General features: G+C 47.9%; 1 protein-coding gene across 3 annotated transcripts; it reads left to right on the top strand.

The window, feature by feature from the left end:
* The first annotated feature begins 669 nt into the window (after positions 1-669).
* USP11 (ubiquitin specific peptidase 11) lies at positions 670-16,625 on the top strand. 3 transcript variants are annotated; one of them, XM_065900947.1, is made up of 21 exons: positions 670-860; positions 8,528-8,637; positions 8,811-8,941; positions 9,289-9,406; positions 9,545-9,690; positions 9,814-9,875; positions 10,000-10,099; positions 10,459-10,632; positions 10,715-10,873; positions 11,253-11,477; positions 11,620-11,703; positions 11,822-11,916; positions 12,654-12,860; positions 13,538-13,590; positions 13,778-14,020; positions 14,111-14,181; positions 14,335-14,447; positions 15,409-15,558; positions 15,647-15,762; positions 15,935-16,023; positions 16,097-16,625. In XM_065900947.1, the coding sequence occupies exons 1-21, from the start codon at positions 682-684 to the stop codon at positions 16,232-16,234; spliced, it is 2,763 nt and encodes a 920-aa protein (XP_065757019.1). In that variant the 5' UTR covers positions 670-681; the 3' UTR covers positions 16,235-16,625. The 3 variants fall into 3 exon arrangements, with proteins under 3 accessions (XP_065757019.1, XP_065757018.1, XP_065757020.1); XM_065900946.1 differs by having other exon boundaries at positions 696-860; positions 13,778-14,035; XM_065900948.1 differs by lacking the exon at positions 670-860 and adding an exon at positions 2,218-2,600.
* The last annotated feature ends 3,145 nt before the right edge of the window (positions 16,626-19,770 follow it).

The following is a 19,770-nucleotide window of genomic DNA, read 5'->3' on the forward strand; positions in this document are numbered from 1 at the left end:
AGGCAACCTGCTGCCTAAGACTACTATTTACGTGCAATAAAACACCTAAACAGGGTCAACTATTATTAGTACTGCAACTCCAACAAATATACCTGGCCTGGGGCTGACTTGCCTTCAACACGTTTATCAAGAGTATTTAAATCTAGTTCACGCAGGGAAGAGGCCCGAAGGGCTGGGCGGCGCCCTGGAAGTGGTGACCTCTTTTGCATTAGGTTTTGATGGAGGAGAAGGGAAGGGTAGTGCAATGAAATAAGGGTATTCTGGTCAGGCTAGCAAAAACGCCGCTCCCAGGATGGGGGCCCGCGGTCCGCAGCAGAGCATGGGACCGAGAAGACCTGGAACCTTTGTGTTCCCCTGAGCGCTCCCCAATACATGTCCTCGTCCACCCCGGGGACCTCTACCTGCACCTTCCACAGAACCGTTTGCCCCGACTCAACATGGCGTTAGAATCCCACAAGACACCTTTGTCTTCAGTTCCCAACTGGAGGCTTTACCCCGCCTATTCGTCGCAGAGATCACCGCCCAAGGTCCGATGCCCGCCTAGCCCCTCGAAGCGTCCGAGCGGGGTCTCCCTTTTCAAAATGGCAGTAGCCCCCCGGCTGTTTGGGGGGCTCTGTTTCCGTTTCCGGGGACAGAAGCCGGAAGTAGCATTTGTGGGGACTTTTCCTATCCCCAGCTGCGATGACTGTGAGAGGAGGGCGAACGGCCATGGCGGCGGTGGCAGAGAGTCCGGCGGCTGCGGCTGCGGCCGAGGACCGAGAGCCACAGCGTAAAGCGGTGCCGGGCCTGGAGAGCCAGCGGCGCCAGATCGAGAACGGCGAGAATGGGCGAGGGCATCCGCTGCGGGCGGGCGAAAGCTGGTGAGGCGGAGCTGCGAACGGAGCCTCGGCTAGGGGGGACGATGGGGGCGTTGGGGAAGGTGGGGGACGGGGCGGCGAACATCCGCAGGAGAGGTGCCGTGGCCTGTGAGACTGAGGACAAGAGATGCGGGGAAGTGCCTTGTCTGTGAAGGAGGCGGGGCCGGGCCTGTGTGGTGGAGCCTGCGGCCTGAGAACCGGAGGCGGTTTGTTGTGGAGAGGCAGGGGGGCGGATATATATTTTTTTAAACATCTTTATTGGATTAAAATTGCTTTACAATGGTGTGTTAGTTTCTGCTGTATTACAAAGTGCATCACCTATACGTATACATATATCCCCATATCTCTTCCCTCTTGCGTCTCCCTCCCACCCTCCCTATCCCACCCCTCTAGGTGAACACAAAGCACCGAGCTGATCTCCCTGTGCCATGCGGCTGCTTCCCACTAGCTATCTATTTTACGTTTGGTAGCGTATATATGTCCATGCCACTCTCCCACTTCGTCCCAGCTTACTCTTCTCCCTCCCCGTGTCCTCAAGTCCATTCTCTACGTCTGCGTCTTTATTCCTGTCCTGCCCCTAGGTTCTTCATGACCACTTTTTTGTTTATTTTTTGGATTCCATATATATGTGTTAGCATACGGTGTTTGTTTTTCTCTTTCTGGCTTCACTGTGTATGACAGACTCTAGGTCCATCCACCTCACTACAGATAACTCAGTTTCATTTTTTTTTTTTAATTTTATTTATTTATTTATTTTTGCTGTGTTGGGTCTTCGTCTCCGTGCAAGGGCTTTCTCTAGTTGCGGCAAGTGGGGGCCACTCTTCATCGCGGTGCGCGGGCCTCTCACTGTTGCGGCCTCTGTTGCGGAGTACAGGCTCCAGACGCGCAGGCTCAGTAGTTGTGGCTCACGGGCCTAGTTGTTCCGCAGCATGTGGGATCTTCCCAGACCAGGGCTCGAACCCATGTCCCCTGCATCAGCAGGCAGATTCTCAACCACTGCCCCACCAGGGAAGCCCAGTTTCATTTCTTTTTATGGCTGAGTAATATTCCATTGTATATATGTGCCACATCTTCTTTATCCATTCATCTGTCGATGGACACTTAGGTTGCTTCCATGTCCTAGCTATTGTAAGTAGAGCTGCAGTGAACATTGGGGCGCATGTGCTTTTTTGAATTATGGCTTTCTCTGGGTATATGCCCAGTAGTGGGATTGCTGGGTTGTATGGTAGTTCTATTTTTAGTTTTTTAAGGAACCTCCATACTGTTCTCCATAGTGGCTGTATCAATTTACATTCAGGGGGGCGGATCTTGAGAAGAAAGGGCCACGGCGGCGGGGTCAGGCTCGCGTGGTGGAACTAAGAACCTGGGAAGGAGGTTTTCTCAGCAACAGAGCGGGGCAGCGTGGTCTGCGCGACGGAACGTAGCATTTGAGGGCGGCCCGCGGTGCTCTGCCGCGCCTGACAACGGAGGCGAGGCGGGTGATGTCAGGCGGAAGAGCGAAATCGGAGCTGAAAGGCTGAGGGGGGAGGGGAGTCGGAGCCTGCGTGATGGAGGGAGCTGGAGCCTGGGAACGAGGCTTGTGACGTAGGCCGAGGGGCGTGTCCTGGGGCAGAGGAAAGACTGCAGAGGGGAGGTGGTGCCTTGTGAAGCAGAAAATGGCGCCTGCGAATGAGCAAAGTTTGTGACGCGGCGAGGTTTTTGCCTCTGGCCGAGCCCTTCTTCCCAGGACGGGAGAAAGTGCAGGTGATTGGCACGGGAGGGGCCTTCGATGTTACATTTGTTTTCTGTTTTGTAATGCTTTGTTTTTGTAATCAGGAACAAATAGCTTTTTAAAATGTCAACGCGTATCTTGATAAATCGGCTTGTTTAATTGATTTCTTTGCTAACCAGTGCTTGAAATGTACTGTTCCTGGGTTCATTTTATTTCTCGCCGAGTTGTATCTCGTTTTTTAAGTTGTGAAATACGTAAGACCTGTAAAGATTATATGAAACGTTTACGTAGCCCAGGTTGATGGACATTCTATAAAAATAAACGGCCTGTGCTCTTCAAAAATTTCAAGGTCGTGAGAGACAAAGGATGAAGAACTGTTCCAGACTGAAGAAATTAACGGGATTTAACGAGTCATGATAACTAAATGCAAAGTGTGATCCTGGGTTGGATCCCGGAGCAGAAAAAATAAATTATTTAAAAATAAGTTTTTTCTCATAAAATGAATTTTCTCTCTTTTACTGTAAAAGATATGAATGGGGAAATTGGTAAAATTTTACTAAGGTCTGAAGATTAGCTATTAGTACTGCTAATTCCTTGCTTTTGATAATTGTATTTTGAGTATGAAAGGGAATATCTTTGTTTTTAGGAAATACATGCCGAAATATTTAGGGGTAAAGAACCATCGTATAAGCAAGCTTACTCTGAAATCGTTGAAAGAATGGCATATATAAAAACGTATTTAAAGGAATAATCGAGCAAATGGGTAAAATTTTAAATTTGGAGAATCTGGATGAAGGGCACGCGGGAATTCTTTGTATTATTTTTGCGATTTTTCTGAGTCTATTTCAAAGTAAAAAATTTAAAGAATAATAAAAAAATTTGTGAATTAATCACCTAGGTTAAGATTCAGACCGTTACCTTAAGAAATCCTTCTGTGCCCCTCCCAGATGAAGATCCCCCTCCCTGCCAGGGGAAGTTATTACCCTGAATTTTTAATTTCGTTAACATTTCCCCACCATTGTATGCATCCCTGAATAGTATTTGTGGTCTAAGCTTTCATTTTATTGAGGATATATATGAAATCAGACTGGATGCACATGGTGTGCCCTTTGCATCATGTCAGGTGGGTACTCTGTATTCACATGACGTCATTGGTGATGTTAGCCTTGATCACTTGGTGAAGGTATCTGCTGGGTTTCTCCACTGTGCAGGTACTGTTTTCCTCTTTCCGTACACAGTAATTCTTTTTAAAAATAATTTATGTCCATCCTTTCCTCAAAATGTTTTAACAGTCTTCCCATTTTATTCAATGTAACTGCTAAAATTCTTACAATGACTTGCAAGGCTCTAGGATTGCGAGGCTGGTCCCTGGCTCTGATCTTCTCCCATGCTCTTCTGATTTCCCTCCCCCTCACTTTCCCCATCCGGCCATGTTGGACTCTTGCTGTTCCTCGAACGCCTCAAGCATGCTCTCACCTGAGAGCCTTTAGGAGTGAGGTTTGCTCATTTTACAGAGTTATTTAATCACAGTACTAGCGAAATATATATTCCTGTTACTGGAGAGACAAGTTGAGATTCCCCAAATCGGAAATATGGAACTGAGCAGTTTGTTTTACCATTACACTATAGCTCTCCAGCAAGGCAAAACCTCAATCCATCCTGAGAATAAACAATAACAGGAACGTTTTTATAGCCCATTTGGAGGTGTTCGGAAGGGCGGGGGGGGGGGACTTTGGTTTCTGCCCCATCCTACCTTTACAACCTTGTGACAATACCCTTTAAAATTATCCCACCAGTACCAGGTTTCCTCTTGGGGTGTTGAAAATGTTTTGGAAGTAGATAGAGGTTGTGGTTGCACAATGCTGAATGTACTAAATGCCATTGAATTGTTCACTTTTTAAATGGTTAATTTTATGTCATGTGAATAAAAAATTATGCTCTGTCAATAAAAAAAATTTATCCCATCGATGTTGGTTCAGTGAAACCAGTTTATCTCTGCTTTTGTGGATAATATGCAGCATTTTTCCTTAGCTCCATTTTTTAATGCTTATCTAGAGCAGAGCACCTCAAGATTCTTTAATTTGCTGTCTATTTTATAGGGGTTTGCTGCAGTGGTCAGGAAATTTGTGCTTATAAAGCATTTCAAAGTCATGGACTAACCCCAAATCATATACCTAATATCCATATTAATATTTGCACCTTCTATCTTTTGTCAGCTGGCATATTTGGGCGGGCGCATTTAATTAATTTGGCCATCTAAATTGATTTAATTTCTAGGAGAAGCTTAAATTTTAAGAGAAAATTCAAATCTGTGATAGTTTAGCCTCCTTGGCAAATTTTCGAGGATGAACCATCTAAAACAAATCTGGGATAGCTGGAGTCTCTAGGTCTGTGCAGGGTGGGGATAGTTTCCTAACAGAGGTAAGCAAGCATGAGGTTCTCTTTGCTCAGGTTAAGGAAGGTGGGTGTCTGGGTTCAGTATTGCAGAATCGACTGTGATGTGTGAAGGGGAAGCAACGTCTCACTGGAGCTTAAGAGACTAGCCTAGAAATGTTGAGGGTTTTCTGTCAATGGAGAAGTCTGCACAGCATGGGGAACCGTTACCCTTAATGAAGACCCTAGAACTAAACCGACTGAAATTTTCACACGTTTGGTTGGCGATTGCTGCTATAGCTCTTACAAAAGGTAAATATGCTTTGGCCACTGGATCTAATGAAAGACTGAAAAAAACAATAGGCCTCTGACAATTCCCCTCTAATTGAGTCGGCACCCTTAGTACCTGTTCAGACTTTTTGTGAACCAAAAAGGGAAAGGAGTTTGTGAGTCTAGCATCCTGGAGGGGGGATCTTTTGGTAGACAGTTACTGTACTAGTCTTTGTTGCTTGAACATTATGCTTTTTAGCTTGAAAAGTATGCAGTTATTGAAAGATATTTATATTAGTATATCTAATTATATATAATTAATAACTAATCTAGGAAGATAAACTTTCTTTTTGGTTTGTCATTTTTAAAAATATCAAGTTTGAAAAATGAAAGCTTTTCTGAAATTTTCAAGTTAATTAAAATTGGGGGAATTTTGGATAAACGTAATGATGCTATTGTCATTCCTTTTATAGGGCAAAGGAGCAGATCTTTGTGGTATCTCCCAGAGATAGTTTAGACAGAAAAGAACATCTTAACAGTGTTGTTATTCTGACTTTGGCCTGAATTTGTGAAAGACAAAGGAAGAATAGTTGTTTTTTAACAAGATATAAATTGAAGTAAAGACAAGAAATATTTATAGTCAACCTCGTAAAACACAGTAATAAATAACAAAGATTTTTAGGAGCTTAACTTTTTTTTAAAGAAAGAATTATTTTAAAAAAAATGAGCTAAGGAGATGTCAGAAGGTACCAAGAGTTAACAGTAATTTGGTGACAGAAAAAGGAACTTCCAGTCTGGGCATAAATTAATGTAGTCATTTTACAGAAAAAGGCCCAAATTCTAATTTTTCTCCTTTGGTACATTATTCATGTAACAATTTATAGAAAGGATTTATTTATATGCCTGCCTTCTTATTTATGTATGTAGGCTTATACAGATATGTAAATAATAAATTTAGAACAATGTAATAGCACATTTACCATCTGAATAAGCTAACAACCTTTTAATAAAACAAGTAGGAAACCATCTCTTAGTTTACATCCATATTTCTATTTCTCTGTAATTATTATACCTAGTGTAATGATTAACCAGAATAACCAATATTTTCTCCAGACACAAGAGAAATCTAGAGGACAGACAATATTTTTAGTAATTTCTTTCCATAAGCACATATTTCATATCATTTTAACAAATTTGAGGAAACACAAACATAAGTGACTTTAGGAAGATCCATTTTATTTCTGTATACTAGCAACAAGACATTAGAAAGTTAAAATTTGAAAGATACCATTTACAGTAGCAACCAAAAAAAATTGAAGTGTAGGAGTAAATAACAATGTGATGCTTTTTCATTAGACAATGACAACTCTGTCATGACTGCCACCTGAGCTGACAGATTATGAGCCATCCCAATTCAGAGATGTTAAAAAAGTTTTTGTGTCTTTGAATTGAAAAAACATGCTAGTGATACTTTGTGAAAATTTATGTAAAACTTCAGTCTTCTATGACGGCTTTAGAAATCCAGGTTGTAGCCAGGTCTGGAGGTTTTGCTTACCACTCTAAAAAGTGATTTTAATGTTAATCTTCCTTAAAAATCTGCTTTTAAAAAAACCCATTGAGCTGTGGCTCCTTTTGCTTCGAAGGTCCCATTAACAATAAACTAGCTTTACTGAGTAACCTCATAGACCATCAATGGAGGCAATTAAAACCTTGAAGGGGAGGTGAAGGTACAAGTGGCAGAGGGTAAGGTCCGCGATGGGGTTTTCTAGATGAGTGATGGGAAGTGTCTGTGGCTTGAGCCACTGGAGTGGGGAGGGTGTGTGTTCCTGGCATGAATGAAGTACGGGGTCTGTGGGGGTCACTGCAACCCCCAAAATAAATAAATGAATAAAAACCCACAGAAAAGTTTGCCTATTTGGGCAACATGTGACTATTCCAGGGTTTTTCTATCTCCCCATACCCCTACCTTTCTGATCCTTTTTTAAACAAAGAAAAGTTGCCATTTTAAGGAATCCAATTTATAGAGTTAAATCGCTGGAAAACTGTTACGTATTTTTTATCAGTTTTGTAATTTTTTTAAAAAAGTGTTTATTTGAGGCTGTTAAATACTTGGGACAGCCTTTTATGTGTCAACAATTCCATAGCAGGGACTTCCCTGGCGGTCCAGTGATTAAGATTCCGCACTTCCACTGCAGCGGGCAAGGTTCGATCCCTGGTCTGGGAACTAGGATCTTGCATGCCACGGGTGGGCGCAGCCAAAAAAAAAAAGAAAAAAAAAATTCCATAGCAGAGCAGGTTTGTGTTGGAGTTGGAGGGGGGAACGAGGATTACGTGTACATGAACTTTTTTGTCTAAGCCCTGGGATCGGAACAGTAACAGCTAATGTTCATTTAGCACTTATTATATGTCAAGTATTTTGCAGACTTCAGAATTTCTCATGACATTTTACAAAGGCAGATTTCAACAGTCCTAAATGTTTATCCTAGTAGTGCATATAAAAGTCTCCTTTAAAAGAGAATAGGTCAAACTGCACTTAAAGGTGGTTCAGGTGGTAAATTTTATGTTTTTAACCACAGTTTTACATAAAGAGTGAGCTAGTCACCATACACTTAGAAATTTACTCTAAAGCCAAAATAAATCCTAAATAAGAAATTATTTTTAAGATGGCAGTATACAGTTTTTGAAGGAAAACTTTATGATTCTTTTAGCAGTTGAAATTCTTTTTGATTTCTGAGCGGGTTTTCAGAATTTAACAATCCATTTCTTAGCTGAAGATTTTTGTATCCTTTACAAACACTGCACATTTAACAAATGGCTAAGTCTTACAACATTAGCTGCAAATAAGTTATTTTGAACCTAATTTGACTGTGTTACCCCACAGACTAATACAAGTGAATTATTGTTTATTCCATAATAAAATCTCCTGTTTTCTGGCACCATGGGTATGGGTATGGGTTTTGTTTTGTTTTGTTTTTTTGCCGTTATTGAGCACACTTTCTGTTTTTAATCATCAAATCTCTTTTAGTATCCTAAGAAGTTAAGCATTCTATCCAAATCTGGATTTCACTGAATACATTTTGCTTCTAATTTATTTTTATATGATGCTGAAAATTTTTTTAAATGTTGAATTATGGGAAGAATTTCTTTTTTTAATCGGAAATATAGTTGGTGTATAGCGCTGTATTAGTTTCAGGTGTTCATGAAACTTGTCATCTTGACTTGTAACATGTTGATACTTTTAGTCTAATAACCGTGTGAAGTGGTACCACTAACCCCCAGATAGCCGTGTGACACCCCTGTCACCTGTCTGGTCCAGGTTCCTCGTGGAGCAGCACTGGTACAAGCAGTGGGAAGTATACGTGCAGGGAGGAGACCAGGACCCCAGCACCTTCCCTGGTTGCATCAACAATGCTGAGCTCTTTGAAGGTACCAGGCTTCTGCCTCCCAACATCAGCCAAGCCTGGACTTCTTGTCATCTTTGTCCCCGCAAATGATCATGAGCCCCTTTTCTGTGCTAGGTCATTGGTGAGATGGCCAGAGTGACTCATCACTTTCCTTCCCTGATTGTTCCTCTGCCACCTCCCCCCGCCCTCCTGCAGACCAGGTAAACTGGCGCCTCAAGAAGGGACTGGTGGAAGGTGAGGACTATGTGCTGCTCCCAGCGGCTGCTTGGCATTACCTGGTCAACTGGTATGGTCTAGAGCATGGCCAGCCTCCCATTGAACGCAAGGTATAGTGGGTGGGGAGGGTGCTGGGGGGTGGCTTTTATAGGGCGGGGAGCGTAGGAGGAAGGCCTCCATAGGCCCAGGATGTGTGTCCAGACCTGTGTGTTCACGTATGCTGTATCCATACACCTGGGTCTGCCCTCTCCTCCTCTCCCAGGTCATTAGACGGTATCTTGCTGTGTCCCCTGCATTTGCTCGCCTGTGTGTGCTCCCCTCACAGAGCCTCGTACATGTGTCTATGCCATGTGTGTTTGTCTGTGTGGATGTTCCTCTGATCTCAAAGGTCGTCGTTCCTGTGTCCATGTGTGTGTTGGGTGGGTACACCTGTGTGTGCATCCTTCCCTCCTTCCAGGTCGTGGAGCTGTCCAGCATCCAGAAAGTTGAAGTGTACCCAGTAGAACTGCTGCTCATCCAGCACAGTGATATGGACACAGCTCACACTGCTCAGTTCAGCCACACAGATTCTGTTGGTGAGTCTAAGGGTCGCAGAATGGGTTGGCATTCCCAGCCACGGTCACAGCTCGGTGACCTAAGGAATCTGATGCCAAGATGGGTGGATCCTCCAGGGTCCCAGGAAGACCTTGAATGTGCTCCATCACCCTCCACAGACCTAGTTCTGCGCACCGCTCAAGAGCAGTTTCTGGTGAGCCCCCAGGAAGAGACACGGCTGTGGATCAAGAACGCGGAGGGCTCTTTTGAGAGGTTGTGCAACACACGTGTCACAGTGCTTGACGCCGCTCTCAAGACTGGGCAGGTAAGGGTGGGGAAGGCTTCTTGGCCCACCACCCGTGCTCAGGTTGGGGGAAGTGAAGGCTAGGTGTCCATGGGCCCTCCATGAATGCCTTTCCTGATCTTTACTCCTCTTCCTCCAACCCAGGTGGTCATCATGGAGACCCGAAACAAGGATGGCACTTGGCCCAGCGCACAGCTGCCCGCCATGTGAGCCCTTGGGGTTTCCAGTCCAGAGTGGGATCCCACAGTAGGCAGAACAACTGAGCCCAAGAGCACATTCCACCCACAAGTAGTAGGTCCTCAGCTGATAAGAGTTTCTCATCCGTCCCAGGAGCAGCGCGTCGGAGGAGGATGAGGACTTCCAGGGCCAGCCGGGCATCTGTGGTCTCACCAATCTGGGCAACACGTGCTTCATGAACTCGGCCCTGCAGGTTGAGCCATTAGGTCTAGGTCTGGCACTGCGCAGGGATGGATTTGAGCGTTGGAGACTGGGGACAGAACTAGGGGGGTACTGCAGGGCAAGGGGTCAGTTGGAAGCTGGGGCCCCACAGTCTGGCTCGACATGCCCACGTTACTTTCTGAAACCTTAATGCCTCTTCCTTCCACTTGCTCCCTGCTTTCCCTTGTCTTCTCTCCTTCGTCACCACATTCTTCCTTCTCCTGAAATTCTTCTCTCCCCTACTCCCCTGCCCCTTCTCTTTCTTTCCCCTTCCTCCTGTCTCCCTTTCCTCTGTCCCCACATTGGTTACCTCTCTCGCCTCTTCACGCACCTGGCCCCTGCCTTCTGCAGTGCCTCAGCAACGTGCCACAGCTCACCAACTACTTCCTCAAAAACCGCTACCTGGAGGAGCTCAACTTCTGCAACCCACTGGGCATGAAGGGGGAGATCGCAGAGGCCTATGCGGACCTGGTGAAGCAGGCGTGGTCCGGCCACCACCGCTCCATCGTGCCCCACGTGTTCAAGGTGTGGCTCAGCCCTGGCCGATTCCTCTGTGCCCCCATCCCCCAACTCCCTCACGCTCTGACGGCCCTGCCCATCTTCTCAGACCAAGGTCGGCCACTTTGCGTCCCAGTTTCTGGGCTACCAGCAGCATGACTCACAGGAGCTGCTGTCGTTCCTCCTGGATGGGCTGCACGAGGACCTCAATCGTGTTAAGAAGAAGGAATATGTGGAACTGTGCGATGCTGCTGGGAGGCCAGATCAGGTGGGCGCTCCTGGAAGACCCCCATCCTGAGAGCCTCATTAAAGCCACTAGGGCCCTGCCTCAGGAATTTTCTGGCCTCCTTGGAGTATCCCGCACACCACCATTTTCTATTAAGCTCCTCTTCCCTGACCTCAGTCCCAACCTTGGCTCCAATGCCACATCTGCACTCACGCCCAACCCAGAGTTAACCCCCACCTGGTCTCCTGCCCCAAATAACCCCCGGCCCCGACAGTGAACGCAGTCTCCAGATAGCCCTCACTGTAACTCTGCCTCTGGACTTTACCGGTGGCCGTAACCTTAACTTTAATCCCATGCACATCCACCCCATGGTTTTCCCCGGCCCCGGGCAAGCCTCACCACCCACCATGACACTCAACAGGAGGTTGCTCAGGAGGCCTGGCAGAACCACAAACGGCGGAACGATTCTGTGATTGTGGACACTTTCCATGGCCTCTTCAAGTCCACGGTGGTGTGCCCTGATTGTGGCAACGTGTCTGTGACCTTCGACCCCTTCTGCTACCTCAGTGTCCCATTGCCTATGACCCACAAGAGGGTCATGGAGGTCTTCTTTGTCTCCATGGACCCCCGCCGCAAGCCAGAGCAGGTATGGGGGGAATGGGGATAGGGGACGTAATGAGGAACATGTAGTCAGAGTTCGTTTGATTACTCTTGTCGTACCTCAGGGTTTCCTTCACTAACTCACCACACATCCTTCTGCTCTTTTGTGGATACCGTTCCTCCCTCAGCACCGGCTCGTGGTCCCCAAGAAAGGCAAGATCTCGGATCTGTGTGTGGCTCTGGCCAAACACACTGGTGTCTCGCCAGAAAGGGTGAGGCTCTGCAGATAGAAGGAGGGTGGGATTCAGGGGCAGGGGGGCAGAGAGAGGCAGAAGGGCCTGGGGGAGACCTGGCGGACTGACCGGTCCCCTCTCTGCATCCCATTCTCAGATGATGGTGGCCGATGTCTTCAGTCACCGCTTCTACAAGATCTACCAGCTGGAGGAGTCTCTGAGCAGCATCTTGGACCGAGATGATATCTTCATGTGAGTGAGAGGACGAGGGGAGATGAGGGCTTCTCAGGAACCTCCTCCGTTAACCACCTTCCCTCTCCCTTCCTCGGCCTGATTCACAGGGCACCTGCGCAGCTCGGGGCTTCGGCCATGTGCCTTAGTGGGGCAGGGGGCTAGGGGCTGTCAGTGAGTGGGGCGCCACATCCTTATACAGGGTGTCCTTGGGTGTTTTCCTCCTTGTTATGTGAGGGAGGCTCCTGTTTCTTTATTTTAGTCAGCACTTAACTAGTACCTTGTATGTACCCGATGCTGATCTGCACTCCTTACTCACATTGCATGCCTCAAAAACCCAAGTGGTTTTTGAAATGGGGAACACTAAGATGCTTTCTGAACATGAGAACATTCAGAGCAAGTTTGAAATCTTTGGGTAACTAAAATAGAAGGTGCTTTATGAGTAGAAAAATTTTTGTACACCAAGCAGTTTAGTTTTCCAAAAAGAAAACGGTTTTAGATCCCTGTGTCACAAAAAATTTTTGTCAACTCCCTCAGTGCGCTGATAACACCGAAGTACTTTATCTAACATCACATAAACAAAGGGCTGTGTAAATCATCCAACAGTTTGTAAAATACAGAACCCTGGGTAACTCTTCGGACCCTTTTAAAAATATTTTCAGGCTGTGAGTGGTGAGTGGCTGGAGCTACTGGGGTAGAATCCTCGAATCCCTCTTGGGTGTTCTGATCAGGCGTGACCTGATGTCCATCCCCCACAGATACGAGGTGTCAGGCAGGGCTGCTATTGGCGAGAACTCCAGAGAGGACGTTGTGCTTCCTATCTACCTGCGGGAGCGCACCCCAGCCCGGGACTACAACAATTCTTACTATGGCCTGATGCTCTTTGGGCACCCGCTCCTGGTGTCGGTGCCCCGGGACCGGCTCTCCTGGGACGCCCTGTATCACATCCTGCTGTACCGCCTCTCGTGAGTCTGCTGTTTGGGGTCAGGCAGGGAGGTGGGGTCAGAACTCAGATCCGGGCGTCTAGCTGCTTAGTTGCCACCTCCCGTCTGCATCCAGAAGACAGCTCAAACTTAACATGGCCAGAGAGGAACTTGTAGGCTTTTTTCTTTCTCTCAATTTCTGACTTTGCACCACTTCTCCTAGGTGCTGGGGATACACAGAGGTGAACAAGACAGACAAAATGCAGACTTCATCTTGTACTTAATTGTCTCTTCCTTGGAGAGGCTTGGTTGTTTGTGTTTTTACTGATAGATTTTCATTGTGCTTAAAATCCAGAGTCCTTACCAAGGCAAACAACAGTGCATTATCTGGCTTCACCTCTCTCTCATGTTGCACTTACAAGTGCTTCTCAGAGGCCTTCCCTGATGGAAATTTACAGCTGATTGTGTGCCTGTTTACCAGTGGCTTATCATACTTAAGATCCACGCTCCTTAACTGTGGCACACAAGATCCTACATTGTCAGGCTGCCTCTTCCAGTGTCCCTCTGACATCTCCTGAGACCTTCCGGGCTCCTTCTTAAGAACTGTTTGTGTGTGTGGGTTTACCAGTGGCTTCCCATCATAAGCAAAGTAGGATTCTGGGCTCTGTCCTCCCTGCTCTCGGGTCCCTCCTTGAGAGTCTCCTCTGCTCTGTTGGCAGACGCTATGTGACCAGACCCAGCTCGGATGACGAGGATGATGGGGATGAGAAAGGTGAGGAGGAGAAAGGAGAGAGGATCGGCAAGGATGAGGGTCTGTACAAGCAGTCCCATGGCCTGAGGGAGGGTCAGGGGGTTTGGGGTCGGTCTGGCCCACACAGGGTCCACATGGATGTGTATTGCAGCTCAACCCCCTGGGGCTCACACATTTCCACCTCTGACATCCTCTCCTGTCCCAGCAGACCTGGAGGATAAGGACAACCTCCCTAAGCCTGGACATGTGGCTGGGGGCAGCTCCCAAGACCCTGGGACGGAGCAGGCTGGGCCCAGCTCTGGAGTCGCGGGCGGGAGCCGGGCCCCCGTGGACAACTCCCCTGGACCATCCCACTGGCCCCAGAGAGCACGGCGCAAGCACCTCTTCACCCTGCAGACAGTGAATTCCAATGGGACCAGCGACCGCTCGACCTTCAACGAGGATACCCATGGTGTCTCCTTCAGCTGTGAGCCAGGGTTGGGGAGGCGGGAGGGGGGTTTGCTTGGCAGCAGGGCCCATGACCACCTCCCCTCGCCCCCAGCCCAGCCGTACATTGCCATCGACTGGGAGCCAGAGATGAAGAAGCGTTACTATGACGAGGTGGAGGCTGAGGTAAACGAGATCCTGGGGATGGGAGGCACTTTCACCTTGCGCTACACACAAAGTCCGTGCTCTTAACCACTCGGCGTGTGTCTTCCACCCCGACTCCTTTTTATCCCCCACAACCCCCATCCTCATACCTGGCTGTCCATTCCCCCAACCTAGGGCTACGTGAAGCATGACTGTGTTGGGTACGTGCTGAAGAAGGCTCCGGTGCGGCTGCAGGAGTGCATCGAGCTCTTCACCACCACTGAGACCCTGGAGAAGGAAAACCCCTGGTGAGGGCCCAGAACAGGGCCTCTGGGGGTGCAGTTGGGTGGGACCACCTCCTCCAGTCCGTCACCACTAAATACACCTCCTTCCCCCTCCCCCTCACTCGAAACCTTCCTGCCACTCTGGCCACCAACACCCCAAGCCTATTCCTACCTCACAGCCTTTGCCTGGGCTGTTCCTTCTCCCAGGGTCATTCTTCCTCTAGTTATCTACAGGATTTGACCTCCATTTTGCTCAGGTCTCTGAGCAAATGTTAGCTCATCAGAGAGACCGTCTCTTACTCTTCTGTTAAAAGCTGCTCCTCTCCCAGCCATCAGCTCCCTCCATTCCCTCTTTCTAGCTCTGTAACGCCACTTGATGTCACCTCCTAGATCCCCTTTTGCATCGTTTTTTTTTGTATTTTCTGTTAGAGTGAACCCCTTAAGGGGGAAGACTTTTTAAGTTCACTGTGTGTCTCTTCTCACTGATTATAATGGTGTGGGCTGTGCAGTAGATACTCATTAGATCCTTGCAGAATAAACAAAACAGAAAAAGAGAACCAAAAAAGACAAAACCAGTCTCAAAAATAAGAGCGGCATCTCCATGGAGCAGAAAGGGAATAGAAATACAAAGTAGTGCCAAAGGACTCAACGGTAGACCGTCAGTAAATACCTGGCGAGTGAGTCAGTGAATAAAATAGAAGAGAGAAAACTGGAGTGAGAGAGGCAGGCTCTAAAAGAAGACTAGTGTCTCACAGACTGGAAGCCAAACAAAAACACACGCCAGTACAAAAGTGTATACAGTGGGGAGTTGGTAAGTACTTGGCAGGATTTTAACGTGTCAAGAGAGCAAACTAGAGTAACAGGCAGGCTAGGAGTAAGAGCAGCATCTCTGGACGAGACGTGGCCCACGAAGGCCGCACGGCACAAAGAGCATGCGGTAGGTGCTCAGAAAGTGTCCGTGTCCTGACTCGGGCTCCATCTCTAGGTACTGCCCCAATTGCAAGCAGCACCAGCTGGCCACCAAGAAGCTGGACCTGTGGATGCTGCCGGAGACGCTCATCATCCACCTGAAGCGCTTTTCCTACACCAAGTTCTCCCGCGAGAAGCTGGATACCCTTGTGGAGTTTCCTATCCGGTCCGGGGCCCGGGGAGGCTGGCTGTGGGGGGAAGGCAGGCAATGGGGAAGGGGGCGCCAGCAGTGTTAACCCTCTTCCCACCCACAGGGACCTGGACTTCTCCAAGTTTGTCATCAAGCCGCAGAACGAGTCGGCCCCAGAGCTGTACAAATATGATCTCATCGCAGTTTCCAACCATTACGGGGGCCTGCGGGATGGACACTGTATGTGCCAGGCTGTGGCAGGGCCGTGTGCTGGGGGGTCAGGATGTCCCCAGTGGGTGTCCCCAGATGTGTGAATGGGTGGCGAGGTCGTTAGGGTGGGAGGAGTGAGAGCGGACGTGGACGCCTCTTAGGGGCAGGAGGGTGGGTGAGGACAGCTTCCCTTCTTTTATAGACACGACATTTGCCTGCAACAAGGACAGCGGTCAGTGGCACTACTTCGATGACAACAGTGTCTCACCTGTGACTGAGAATCAGATTGAGGTGTGATTTCCATCCTCCCTTCTCCCGACACCCTCCTCCCCGATCCACGCTGACTCCTGTCCTCTCCTTGCAGTCCAAGGCAGCCTATGTCCTATTCTACCAACGCCAGGATGTGGCACGTCGCCTGCAACCCCAGCCCAGCTTATCTGACCCCCCAGCGTCCCCAGCCTGTGGTACCCCAGCCAACTCTGAGTTCATGGATATAAATTGAGGGCCCCTGGCCCTGCCACAGGGAAGGTAGCCATCTCTGCTCTCTTCCTTCCCAGCTCCACCCCTGTCCTCTTACCTGTGTTAGGTGCCCCATGCCAGACGCCACAGCTTAGTCGTGGCTACTGTTCTCCTGTGCTGCTATATTGCTTTCTCCTGGGGAAGAAGAGGTCATGTCTCCTTCCAGCAGTGTGTTCCCTACCTGTGTTTGCCCCTTAGAGCATTAACCCTCCCTTCTATTCTCTATTTATGGTTGTCCCCTTCCCTCTTGTCCTCAACGTGGGGTGAACTGAGGGGTTGGTGGTGGGATGCACCTGAACACAGAGTGTATTTTCTTATTGAGACTCTGTACTTTCTGCTGTGTACATATAAACATGCCAGTGTGTTCCTTGGCAGTGTGGGTTTTTTTCTTTTAACATACTTACCAAGCACCAGTTTTATGCCTGTGTGCTTACTGAATGCCAGGTGTGTGATGGCTGCTGCTCTGAGTGCACCATCTCTGTGCCAGGTACTATTCTAAGTGCTTCTGAAGCACCATCTGCGCATCAGACACGATTCTCAGCACCAACTGCATGCCCAGTGTTTCCCAAAGCATTTTGGAAATATCGACTCATAATCCTCAACAACAGTCTCACGCAGGAGTTGTCATCGCCAATTTCAGATGGGGAAACAGATACAGAGGTCAAGTAATTGCTCGAGCTAGGTCCAGAGGTCAGTACACCTTATCAGTTACACGGCAGTAGTCCTGGAGGGGACGTTTGACCTCCCTGGACCCAGGATGGAAATCTTTGTGGACATGACCTGCACTACAGGTGATGTGGGAAAGGTGTGCCTGGAACAGACAGGCATCCGTGTGGGCAAATGGGTGGTTTCCGGACATAAAAGATACTAACCAGACCACCTCGCAGGCCCCCAGTAGTGTCCTCTGAGGAGTGGGTACATCTGGCCCAAGCCATACAAACTGACAGGACAGGTGTGCTGTGTTTGTGTCGCCCCTATGCTTAGCTTCCCGCCATGACTGCAGCTACCCCACCAGGCAGGGTCCCTTCAGCCTCATGCCACAGAAGAGTGAGGTGGTGCGCCTAGCACAGAATGGGTGCAACATAGTGTGTCTGCGCATAAGATGCCACCTAAGCACTGCACAGCCCCCACCTGAGCCCTCCCGTAGGCACCAGCTGTCACCTCTGAGAAACAGGGCTCTTGTGGGGACAACCTTGGGGCAGCGTGGAGTGGACAGATGTGCAGTATCTGGATGTAGACAAGCACCCCAACCCTTCACACTGAGGAAGGGAATCCTGATCAGGACGGCTGAGAGACCATTCCCATGGGAAGGGTCTCCTCATTCCCCTCAGCCTGCTGCCTTTGCACTGGACCTGGCAGGCTCCCCCCGCCCCCACCTCCAGCTTTATCACCCACAAATCTCCGGTCATGCTGTTGACACAGGCAAGAATCGAGGTCGTTGCTGTGAGGAGCTCAGCTCAAACTGACTTAAGCGAAAAGCACAGAAATACTAGTTAAAGGTATGACTGGATCCAGGAACTCATAAGCTGTTGTTTAATCCTCACGAAGACTATATGGTTTAAGCACTGTTACCCCATTTTGCAGATGAGGAATCAGGCGTAAAGAGCTGGTTCAAAATGAGACCTCAGAAAAAAAAAAAAAAAAATGAGACCTCAGGGCTTCCCTGGTGGTGCAGTGGTTGAGAGTCCACCTGCCGATGCAGGGGACGCGGGTTCGTGCCCCGGTCCGGGAAGATCCCACATGCCGCAGAGCGGCTGGGCCCGTGAGCCATGGCCGCTGAGCCTGCGCGTCCGGAGCCTGTGCTCTGCAACGGGAGAGGCCACAACGGTGAGAGGCCCTCATACCGCAAAAAAAAAAAAAAAAAAAAAAAAAAAAAAAAAAAAAAAAGACCTCATTAGCTATGAGTAATCAATCAGTCCTGGACAAAAATCCACCTACAATGAATTCACTCAAAATAACTTCCCGGGTTTAACCAAAGACGTTTCGAAAAGACTACATGCCTAAGAATCAGGAGAAGTAAGAGGCAACAGACACAGTTACACAGAGACACCTCATATTAGAATCCTCAGACATCAATGTAAAACAGTTATGCTTACTCTGGCCATGGAAATAGAGACGATTACATATGAACAAGAAATTTAAAACTTTTAAAAATGAAAATGAGAAAGAACCAAGCAGAAGTAATAGATCTGAGATAGATAATAACAGTTTGAGAAGTCGATGGATGAGTTTAGCAACATATTAGACATAGCCGAGGAGGGACTCTGTGAATTGGATACAGTTTATAAAGTGTACTAAGTAGTGCACTTCTAGAAGATTTTAAGTTAGACTAATACTACATTTCGATAAATTAAGGGTATAAAAACTAAAGAATAGAAAAAGTATAAATTTCAAACAAGAGGAAGGGAAATAGATGAATAATCCAAAAGAAGGCAAGAAGAAAGGAACATGGAACAAGGTGGATGGATAGCACATATGCAACCACTTGCAAATAGTCTGCTCTGACCTCTCCAGTTCAAGGAAGGGGACTGGGAACTAGGCTGCTGCTTCCAGACCGCAACTGCCACTGTCCCAGGGAGAAGGTGGGGCGAGAGTGAGTAAGAATGCCACAGAACTTTCCCACGACTTTGAAGAAGTCTTTTTCTTGATTGGGTACTTGCTCTGTTGCTATAAACCTGTGACTGTTTCCAGAGCACTGACACAATTGGTTCTGACAATTCAGCTTGCTTGCTTTTTTCTTTTTTTTTTTTTCGGTATGCGGGCCTCTCACTGTTGTGGCCTCTCCCGTTGTGGAGCACAGGCTCCGGACGCGCAGGCTCAGCGGCCATGGCTCACGGGCCCAGCCGCTCCGCGGCATGTGGGATCCTCCCGGACCGGGGCACGAACCCGTGTCCCCTGCATCGGCAGGCCGACTCTCAACCACTGCGCCACCAGGGAAGCCCTTCTTTTCTTATTTTTTTTTTTTTCCTTCTTTTCTTTTTAAATTTAATTTTATGTTTTCGTTGGGGCACACAAGCTTGGAGCTTCCTAGTCTGCAATTATGCTGATGTCACTCCCTTTGTGTATTATGTGTTTTTCTTTAAATAGGAAATTTATTGATAGAAATCTCATATTTTTTCATTAGATTACACATCATTTATTACTTGTTTTTTATTTTTTAAAATTAATTTGTTTACTTATTTTAATTTTTATTGACTGTGTTGGGTCTTCATTGCTGGGCGCGGGCTCTCTCTAGTTGCAGCGAGCGGGGACTAACTACTCTTCACTGTGGTGCGCGGGCTTCTCATTGCGGTGGCTTCTCTTGTTGTGGAGCATGGGCTCTAGGCTCGCGGGCTTCACTAGTTGCAGCACACAGGCTCCGTAGTTGTGGCTCACGGGCTCTAGAGCACAGGCTCAGTAGTTGTGGTGCACAGGCTTAGTTGCTCTGTGGCATGTGGGATCTTCCCGGACCAGGGATCGAACCCATGTTCCCTGCATTGGCAGGCGGATTCTTAACCACTGCGCCACCAGGGAAGTCCC

This window comes from Phocoena phocoena, chromosome X (assembly GCF_963924675.1).
Source record: "Phocoena phocoena chromosome X, mPhoPho1.1, whole genome shotgun sequence".
Taxonomy (NCBI): domain Eukaryota; kingdom Metazoa; phylum Chordata; class Mammalia; order Artiodactyla; family Phocoenidae; genus Phocoena; species Phocoena phocoena.